This window comes from Cotesia typhae, unplaced genomic scaffold (genome assembly GCF_013202065.1).
Source record: "Cotesia typhae breed Kobodo isofemale line unplaced genomic scaffold, CoteBio_Ctyphae scaffold_13, whole genome shotgun sequence".
Classification (NCBI taxonomy): domain Eukaryota; kingdom Metazoa; phylum Arthropoda; class Insecta; order Hymenoptera; family Braconidae; genus Cotesia; species Cotesia typhae.
In genome coordinates, this window is record NW_027423774.1 from 19,537,293 (window position 1) to 19,548,241 (window position 10,949).

At 28.6% G+C, this 10,949-nt stretch overlaps 1 protein-coding gene across 1 annotated transcript; it reads left to right on the forward strand.

Moving 5' to 3' along the window:
- Positions 1–8,425: 8,425 nt before the first annotated feature.
- Positions 8,426–10,257, forward strand: LOC141534545 (uncharacterized). The gene is made up of 3 exons (XM_074253940.1): positions 8,426–8,776; positions 9,130–9,235; positions 9,400–10,257. The coding sequence occupies exons 1-3, from the start codon at positions 8,558–8,560 to the stop codon at positions 10,221–10,223; spliced, it is 1,149 nt and encodes a 382-aa protein (XP_074110041.1). The 5' UTR covers positions 8,426–8,557; the 3' UTR covers positions 10,224–10,257.
- The last annotated feature ends 692 nt before the right edge of the window (positions 10,258–10,949 follow it).

Consider the following 10,949-nt stretch of genomic DNA (forward strand, 5'->3'; position numbering starts at 1 on the left):
TAAAAGTGAAATTAAAAAAATTTTTCCCAAATAAAAAACTGAGAAATTTATTGTTGAGTGAAGCTTGAGCTTGTCGACAAGTCACATGGCAATAACTTAGATGAACAAATAAATACTTTTGGATTGCGACTATTCTCGCTTAAAATAACCCGTGATCAGTCGATGACACCGTACGTTAAGCGCTTAAACAAAACGTCGGTTTAATATCTAGTCAACATACGTTTTATTTGCCCCCAGAAACCAGTTAAGTTACCATTTAACATATAACATATAATACTGAAGGTACAGTTGTATTGGTCGCCGGCAAAGCTCAAGCCAGCAATTGCGAGATTTTAGTTAAGTCGTTAAATACGCAACTAATGTCATCATTGCCAAAATCTTTTACGTCATTGATCCCCAGTGAGGTCAGACTTAATCCGCTACAGCCTTCTCTTCACTATAATATATCTGATGCATCTCCGATGTAATTTTTGACTGCTGGGTTTTTTCGTTTTATTATAAGGCTCGTCCAAATAGTTTCCAAATCATTTCGAAATCTCTAACTCAACATAATAATAACAATTTAACTTCATTATTTTTATTATTAAATTATTTGTAAAATAATTACAGAAATTTTATTTTTTATTTTAATTTAAAGATCTAAAGTACAAATATTTTTTAAGCCGTTGAATTTTTAACTGACGCTGAATTATAATTATAAATGTATTTTTATATTTAGCTAATTGTCAAACTATTTTTACACAAGCGTTGGAATATTTTTTATTTTTAGAATGGGTTTAAAATTTTTTTTACTTAATTCTCAGTGCAAAAATAATTTCTAAATTTCTTTCTTAAAAGAAAAAAAAATTAGTTTTATTTTACACCTAAATTTATACATTATAAATTTTAATTGTAATGTAAAACAAAAAAATTAATCTTAATTTATCTGACAAAATAATTTTTTTTTTATGTCAAAAAAATAAATTAACTTTCCAACAAAGTAATTTTCCCTTTGAATCATCGAGGATGTAAAAAGAGGCGACCGAAAAAAAAAAAAAAAAACCCTAAAAGCCCCAGCGGGCTGATAAAACTAATATTGTGGACAAAAAAGGTGTAAGGTCGGCATTAAGTTAAATATATAAATGTACAAAAAGGTTTGTAGTATATTAAACGAGTGTCCTAAGTGGGGTAATATGTTTTTGGAGGAAGAATTTTCGCGCAGAGAAAGTTAAAGTCAACACGGAAGAAGCAAAAGACAGGAGGCGTGTGTGCAAGCTCGCCAGAACTTTAATTCGGTAAAATATATAATAAGTATCTTGTTATCCTACATGATACAACGTACATGTGTGGTGGTAAATAAGTAACTTTTATAATTCGTATGACTGAAATCCAAATGTCTATTTTCCGACGGACAATTGCGCCAGAAATACCTCATCCCCCCGTTTGTTATTCGGCGCGACTCACATGATCCAAGTCACCATCACTGTTACAGATTTACATTAACTATTTTTTGTGACCGGCTTTATTAATAAAGCGAAAAATATTATTTTTATTTCAGTAACCAGTAACCCGATGAAATTAATTGACGGATTAACATTCGGGGATAATAATAGCCCGCGGTACAGATACATCAGACCCACCGCTTCAAGTTTAGCGAAAGCGAAATTAAATTATGTTTATTTTTAAATAAATAAACAATAGTCTGGCTAAACTTTGAGTTTTAATAATTAACAATTTTTAGTCGGAATAGACAGAAGTTTAGAGAACTGATTTTAGTGCCTTTATTTTTATACAATAGGGATGGATATATTACCCCAGCCTGTAAAATTAGTTAAAATATTGGCAGTAACGCAGACAAATGTGTCCCAACGGCATTAAATCGCGGATCGCGGGTACTCTTAAACTCGGGACTCATTGTATTTCTACGTCACCCGCTTTAATTCTCTTCTCTTATTTTCTGTTTATACTCACTATTATACATATAATAATAATGTTATAAGCGGAATTTATTTTTGGAAGAAGCAAAAATACCGCAAGGTCGCGGTGGTGGTCGGCGGGCTCCAATCCGCGATTCTAGAGCTTCCTTTTTATTTTTTTTTTTTAAGCTTCGAATTTTCTATCGTATTGCCATCTTCCTGAAAAATCTTCCAACTAGCTCTACTAATTTTATTCGATAAAATTTCTTCTTTACAATTAATATTTCAAGTTTTCTTCCCATTTCGTTGCCAAAATTTCGGTTTTGTGTCTGACCATACGAAGATAGTACTACTGATTTCTTTTCTGCCAGTCGGTTGGAAGAAAAACTACGTTTGGCTCTTATAGGGTCCAAGAGATGGCGCTAAAATACTACTCAAAGATTCTTGCGGCAAACTTTATCGGAAATAAAGCTTTGGAGCTTTTCAAAAAAATTTTAGGAGAAAAAAAAATTAGACACAAATTAATTTAAAAATTAATTTTAGAAAAAAAAATTAGAAATTTTTAACAAAATTCCAAGTTAATATTTTAATTGTCAATACAAATTTTTTTTTTAAGTGTGATAATACCGTAAATTTTTAAAAACGATTAATTGATATCTTTTGATGGCTATAAAATTTATTTTATTAAATATATTTATATACTTATGAACATAAGTCGATGCTTATTTATGGATTATGATCGACTTGCACGCCAGAACTTATGCGATATATTATTCAAAGGCGGTATAATATTATTCGCAACTGCCAAATACTATTATACTATGATAGACTTTATATATAAAATCCAAACGTGCCAATTATTGAAATTCAAGTCAGACATATACTACCAGATTTGATATTTCAAATTATAGCTGATTTATAACTTCAAACAAAATATATACGCCGAAAATAAGAGTATAAATTTTTCCGATTTGTCAATTTGATGAGTGGAAAAATCTAAAACATTAAACTGTTAATGTTACTTAACTTCCTGTTGTAATATTCGATACATAAAATTATATTTAACCGGCAGTTAAAAATCTGAATTTTAGAGAAATAATAATAGTTAATAAAACATAAGTTTATTAATAAATATTATTTATTGGGTGTGTTTATTAATAATCCTTGTTATTTAACTATTTATCTAGCTGGTTGTTTTGTTATATATTTATTATTATATTATAAGAGAATAATAATGGGGCAATGAAGAACGGTGACGCATGTAACTGTAACGTCACGAGTGAAATTTTCCTCGAGACTAATCATATCACGGCTTGCGTTGTAGTCACGCGTGCTCGTCTAAATATTTTACTCCTCCACGTGTGTGTTTTCTAACACACACCACGTGAATCATCAAACTTTTGGCCACTGGCAATCTTCCATGTAATGGATCCATCATTTTAAGACTTTTTCTTGTCTCTACTCTAATTATTTCTATTATTCTTTCATTTCTTCATTTGTGAAGAAATAAAAAAATTAAATAATATGAAAGTATGTTATTCAAATTTTACCACTATTTTTAGGTAATAATTTTTCATAATTAGCGTCATTTAATATCAGTTAGTAATTTATCAATTTTTTTTTAATAAAAAATATAAATTCTCATTTTTAGAAAAAACCTTTTTTAAATAATTCTTTTTGATAATTTATTTTTAGAAAATAAATTAAATATTTTGATATTAAAATTAATTTTTTTAATCTTTTTTCAATTATAAAAAAATTTTTTGCAATAATTAAGTATTAAAATTGAAAAAAAAAATTTTATAATTAAAATTAAATGTTTAGATCTCAGAATTAATTGTAAAAAAAAATAATATACTTTTGAAAATTTCATATTAATATTATTCAAATTTATTTTTAGCAACTTTAAAAAATTTATTTTCCATAGAAAATTAGTGTAAAAATAATTAATTAATTATTTGAATAAAATTATTGGATAATTTAAAGAAGAACAAGGAACTTCTGTGGCGAAATAATAATAAACATCCAAACAAACTCTATCGGTTGTTAAAATATGCGTCTAGCAATAGTAAAAGTAATAGTACTAGTAAAGCCTTTCAAACTCCTGTCGTATTGTCGGATATGTCAGCCACGCAGACAGTCTATACATCGATCACTTATACACCAACTATTATTAGCATCACTCGCTCCTTGTTATTTTCTCTCCACCCTTTTTAATGTAAGACAAATAGTTTCGCTGTTAAATAATGACATTTACTGTTAATTATATAATTTACTGTTAATATAACACCGTTAATTATTTATGATTTTCCGGCCAAACAAACTGATTTTAAATTATTACAGTTTTTCATTTTATTGTCCTGAATTCATCATTATCATTAATTTTATTTTTTTATCCGGCTTTCGCAAAAAACTCTAGAGAAAAAAATTACCTATTAAAATTTTTTGGAGGTAATTATTTAAAAGGTTTCACTTGAAAATTCAAGCGAAAATAAATCAAAAGTTCATTGAACTAAAGCAATCAAACACGTGTAATGATAAATTTATCTGGAGCAGTCATTTTAACCCTCCGAAATTTTCTATTAGAGCTTTAATAATTTTTAAATTGTATTTTTGTTAAAAAAAATTCTTTTAAATTGATTTAAACTAAAAAAAAAATTTTTAATTTTAAATTTCTCTCTCAAAACCTGCGAATTAAATAAAGAAAATAAATTACCAATAATATGGTGGTACTTTTCGACAAACTGGGAGGTAGTTTGAATTCCCATGGGTGACAAATCCGGATTAGAAGTCCAGGGCATAGAAAAATAACGTCTCCGAGTAACACACGTGGCTTCAGACATTCGTTATTATTATCTTGATCACTTCACATCTTTAACATTGCCGCAATAAAATAATCTAACAATAAATAATAAAATCAATCAATCAATCAATTTTTAAACAGTTTCACTCACAACACTGTCATAAACTTTGTTAAAAAGTCCGACCAGCAGTCGTAACACTACTGACTACCTCGAGTTTAAAAATTACATAAATAAAAACGTAAGAGTAAACAAAAAAATCGATCTATCGATCCAAGGTCGTAGGTAGTAAACAAAAAAAACTTGAGCCAAATAATTAATAATTTATAACCAGCAATAAATTTTTTTTTCTACTTCAATATTGGTACATCAAACCGAATAAATAAATAATTAAGCGAATGCAATTGCTGACATTTAACAATCGATTTAAATCTGGTTAATCCATTTACCGTGTACCGGTTAATGATCTTGGCTGCGAGCATGCCAAGTTCAGTAATTAGCGTATGACATATTTTTATTTTCTCGGATTTTTAAATTACACTGAACTGCACTCGAATTTTTGGCGATTAATTTTTTTTCGGTATTTTTTTTTTTTTTTTTTTTAATCGAGGCCTTTCTTAATTAATTACGGTAATTAATGACAGAAATTAACCGGGGGGTGTTACAAGTACGATCCACGATCAACGACTGCCGCGAGGGAGAGAGAGTGGTGGCTCTGCTCGTTTAGCATTGGCACCGTGCTCGTGTGTGCTCGTGGGGGCCTATTTTAGAACGACTGTCCTCCAACTGGTGAGAACACTAATATAGAAGAGCAAGATAAAATAATGATAAGTTTAAATGCTCGAACGAACCGTGATGTTACGAGAAAGCAAGACTGAGATAGAGATTAATAGCATGGCGATTAAATGAGATCGACCAGCAGGGTTGTACTATGTCTTTAATTGTATTATGTTGTCGTGTATTGGTTCATGCTCGGCTGAATCAAATTTAAACAAGTCTTTTGGCAGGTGTTCTTCCTGTACTTTTTTTTTTTTTGCTAGTAGAACACTCTTGCGACATGATAGATTTTGTTTGATTTTTAATCTAGATCTATAAATTTTTTTTTAGTTTAATTATTTCATTATATTTAATTTGTATAATAATTCTAATGAAAAATATTTTAGTAAATTGCTAAGTAGAAAAAAGTATGCGCTAAATTAAATATATTTAAAAATTCAGGGAACTATTAAAATTATAAAATAAAAAAATTATTATCTCAGTGTGCATAAAAATTAAAATTCATTGACCGTGATAATCTTTTTCTACGAAACGGAACAACGAGAGTAGTCACTGAAAAATTTCCAAGACGAAAAATGCCAACAAAGAACTAAACTTTTAATAGTTGACAAAGAATTTTTATGCTTCTTGACAAAACATTTTTGGAATGTTACAAGTCACAATTTTTAGCAGCTCGTAGTTAATTAAAAAAAAAATTCTAACTTTAAAATACCGCTAGTATTTTAATGACTAAAAAATAAATTTTTTTTTTTTTTTTTTTTTTTCGAGCACACTGATCTCTGTGTATGTACAATTAAATAAATAAGTTTTATAAGCTCTTACGGTAGCAATCCACGACAAAGCTGGTGAGTTAAGTACAGACTAGTAGTCATCGAACCGTTTATAGCTTTACTCGGAACATTTAACAACGAGCGACTAAATTTGTTTGAACTTATCTTTTTTCATTAGTCACTGCCATCTAATTTCATTTGTATCACAATTAACACCTAGTTATATATTTTAAAGTTAATCTACAGGGTTTAGTTGTGTTACAAGCCATTTTCCGAGTAATTAAAAATAAATAATTAAAAGAGAAAATAATATTGTGAAGAACAATAAATAAGTTAATGACAGCAAGCTCTTAAATCAACCGTGCAGCGTGTAGTAGTAAGTGCAAGTAACATTATTCTAAGTAACATTGTATTATGTTATATAAATGTATTTTGTTTTGCTTACACATGACTTCTTTATTAGAAACCACCCGCAGTATCTCTTGGGCGAGGAGCTCGAGCGTTTTACACCCACATTCTTCTTTCATGGCTTTCAGACATGTCTCTACTAACTATATAACATCGTCTGCAGTGTTGTCTGTGATCATGATTCCACGAAGACATTCAATAAATACCCATCAACACCTACAATATAAATATTTAATAAATTTTTATTTATTTTTTAATTAATTTTAAATTATTATCCTTAAAAATATTTTTTTTTTTTTAATATTACTTATCGAAGATAATAAAAAAATAAAATTATAGATTTCCAATTGAATAAATATAAAGTAATTCAAGATTCTGCACAGAAAAAAAAAATTAACTTGAATCAAAAAAAAAATTCTTGAACCAAGAAAATAATTTTGAAGAGTTTCATTGGCTTGAATCAAGATGATAAATCTTTAAATTTAATTTAAAAATTAATAAATCAAGTAAAATCAACTTAAACCAAGAAAATTTTGTTAGTTTAAGAATTTTTTTACTCAAATCAAGATTGTAAAAATTTTCTATTAATTTTATAGTCATAAATTAAGTTTACTATGGAACATTTTGAAATTTAATATATACAATTGATAAAATTTTTTATCAGTTTCGTTATAGTATAGGAATGCAATGCACCATAGTAAAATTCAATAGAAAATTTTTACAGTGAAGAATATAAAGTTCTTCAAAATAATTTTTTTTTTGTGTGGTTTCAATAAATGACGAATGATAAGGAAATTACAATAAAAATTAACAAAGCCTAGCCTCGGAATTATTTTCCCTGATCCTTGGATAACATGACATTTAATTGTAACGCCGACATATAATGTCTACTCGCACTCTTTCCATTTAGTTGGAGGATCGCAATGACGTCGTCATTCTATTTGCGATGTGGTAGACGACAGCGATATCTTTAGAGTCTTACGATACACAAATATATGTAAATATATACACCTGATGCATGTGTACGTCCACGTCTGATACTCGTTTAGTTTGACAGTATTCTAGAAATTTTCCCACTGTTTAAATAAAAGTCTTTTTATTTAACTTTTCCTTCTTCTTATTCCGTAAAAAATTCAATATTCAGTTTTATACATCCATAATTTACTTTTCATATTTTTATTTACTCATCTGTAATTATTTAAATCTGTTTACAAACTTGTCCGTCCAAATTTTAAACCAACACGTTGATATTTCAAACACCAGATTATAAACTTTTGACAAGGTCATTATTAACACTCTCGAAAATAAAATTGCTTTTATTGCAAGCTTTTGTTCTGGGTACTTGTATTATTTTTTTAAATTGATCATTTATCCGCTTAAGTCTAATTATCATCATCTATTATCCTAATTTAGGACAAGGTCAGATAAAAAAATTTTTTTAGAGCTCATTTTAATTCCAAATAAAAATTTATTTCCATTTTAAAATTTTTCCGGTAATGAAAAATTAAATTTTCTGATTAATTTGTCAAAATAAATCTAAATTAATTTTCACTTAAAGATAATCTTATAATACCCCGGGATTTAAACTGTCCCGAAGATATTTATTTGACATATAAATTGATACCAATTTACTTGACTTCCCAAAAGAAATAATGAGAGTTATTTATAATTATTTGTTGTATTTATGCAACGGAAAAAAACTATTTCAAAAATTTGACGTATGTAAAAATAAATTCTATTATTACATATTTTTAAATATTTTACTCACCAAAAAAGTCGAATGCTCTGAATCTGAATATTAGACCAAAGTATAAACAAAATGTTTAGTCGATAACCTTTAATTTTATTGTCAAAATTATTTTAAATTATCAAGTGAATTTTTTTTTTTAATATACTAAATAAATTAATGAATCCTTACGCGATGTGCAATATGTACAATTTGTATCCTTGTGGTTGTATTAGACAAAATAATAATAATTATCCTGTGAAAAATTTTCCTTATGAGTGGAGTCGTATGGGTCCGATGGGAGGACTGGCAGAGCCGAAATTAATTTACGTACCTCCTCATCCTGGAGCGGATATTGAAGTCGAGACAAATATTAGAACTAAAATTTCACAAAAGCCAGTAATTATTTTATTTTTAAATTACAATTATTAATTTTATTAAAATGAGTTGAAATTTGACAATTTTTGATTTTTTTAATCAATAAAATTCGCGTTCAATGAATTTTTTTTTAATCAACAAAAATTATAGTTAAAATATTGTTTTTTTTAAATTGCACTTGGAATTTTTCAAATTTTCTACATGTCAATTTTTTTTTTTAAATCATTTTTTTCCATAAAAAATTTATAAAAATTTGTAATTTCTTCTTTTTTTCACTAGTAAACATTTCAGTTGATCTGAATTAAAATTTTCAACCAAAAATTTTTTTTTTTGTAATTAAAATAAAGCTAATTTATATAAATTAAATATTTTAGAATGGATTAACTAATATGCAGTTTCCAATGGCATCACCGGATTTACTGCGCCGCATAAATGATGAACGACTGCGTACGACCTATCAATCTTCTTTTTGTAATTCAAGTAAGTAAAATCGCTGATTTGAAAGAAGAAAAAAATAAAGTTAGCCATCTAAAAATTTTTTTAAATTAATGAAAAAATTATTAAAAAAAAATTCATTTGTAAAAAACTACAAGTACAAATTTTACAAAATATTTATTTAATTCTAATTCTCATTTTTTGTCTAGATAATTACCCAATGATAACTGACTACAGCAATTGGGTGTATAATTATAACAATAAAGCAAGATTAGCTAACATGCAGAGACAAGAGTCGGAAGAAGTGGAGTGTCGACCACAGCCGAAACCTCCTTACCTTGGTGGGCATGAAATACCTGGAAGAAAACGTAACGATTTGAGTTCAACTGTTCCAGCGAAGAAATTAAATGGGAGAAAGGTTTCCAGCCGACTATCCCGCGCGTCTAGAGAGCAGAGACGGAAAACTGATAGCTTAGACAGCTCGCAGAAGCCGAAAGTCGATAAGAACCCGGAAGGTAGTAAAAAAAAAAATGAAGAGATGGAAGTTGTTTCCAGTAATTTTGAAGCTGATTCCTTGAAAAATTCTAGCAATATCTTGGAAGAAAATTCTTACAAAGAAGATGATATTGACGAAGCTTATGACAAACGAGGTAATTTTGAGGAGTCTGATGATCAAAAAAATAAAAAGGAAGGCAATAGCGACAGTAGTGACAGTTTTAACAGCGCTGACAGTTGTGAAAGTAAGAATAAGGATAAAAATAATGATGAGACTTATGTATATTTGAATTATACAAACCGAAGAAGAAAGTACACCGTTGATTTGAACAATGAACATTTTGATATTGACATTCTTCCTTGGCTCAGCGAATATCAAGATACGATTGGTGAAACTGGAGACGAAATTCTTAGGACAAAGTTACATTATTATGGAAAATTACGACTTTTGCCTGACTATGTCGCCTACAAGAAGAAACAAGCGGACAAAAAAAAGGACAAAGATAAAAAAAATTTTAAACAAAATTCAAATTTTTAGGAGTAACGATGCTTATTCCGGTCTCGATATAAGTCCAGCTATTTGCAATCTTATCTTGCAGAATGATAAAATTTTATCATGGTTATAAATTGATATTGCCACTTCGTTAATAGCATTTTATAATTCAGAGGCGTCATTGTCAGTTGTAGCGCATGTTAGTTTCAACAGATAGTCGCAGCGCATTTAGAAATGTAAGTGCTGTAAATTTAGTCGCGTGCTTTTATTAAGAAATTTAAAGATGGCAGTTAGAATAATAACTGGTGAAGAAATAATACGTGTTAATTATTGGTGGGAATTAGAAGCTGAGTGTGAAGAAATAAAGTCTCCGGTTTTTGAAGTTACTGACAATGAAACGAGGGAAAGTAAATGGAAGTTTTCATTGAGATCAGAAGAAGATAAATTGTTGATTGACTTGGATTTTTCTTCGGCTTCTGCAAGTGTCATTCAGTACAGCTTTTATGTTTGTGATGGTGAGAAGAAAGAAGAAAAATTAAGCGCACACAGAGGATGGGGCTCGGGTGATTTGATAAGAAGACAATGTTTGCTTGTCAGAAATAATTTTCGGGACAAATTAAGAATATTTTCCGAGATAATTTGTAAATTTAACGTCGGAAAGGATGAGCCTGGCATTCCCGAGTGTCAGCTGATTGATGAATTGAATATCTTATTCAATTTAAAAAGTAGGAAAGAGAAAAATCCGCTAATGGAATTGAACTGGGGAAAACT

Bases quoted from the DNA above. Each gene is read 5' to 3' on its own strand.
- LOC141534545 (XM_074253940.1), top strand. From the start codon at position 8,558: ATGAATCCTTACGCGATGTGCAATATGTACAATTTGTATCCTTGTGGT. The intron at 8,777-9,129 runs GTAATTATTTTA...TAAATATTTTAG, and splicing joins CTAAAATTTCACAAAAGCCA to AATGGATTAACTAATATGCA. The intron at 9,236-9,399 runs GTAAGTAAAATC...TTTTTTGTCTAG, and splicing joins ATCTTCTTTTTGTAATTCAA to ATAATTACCCAATGATAACT.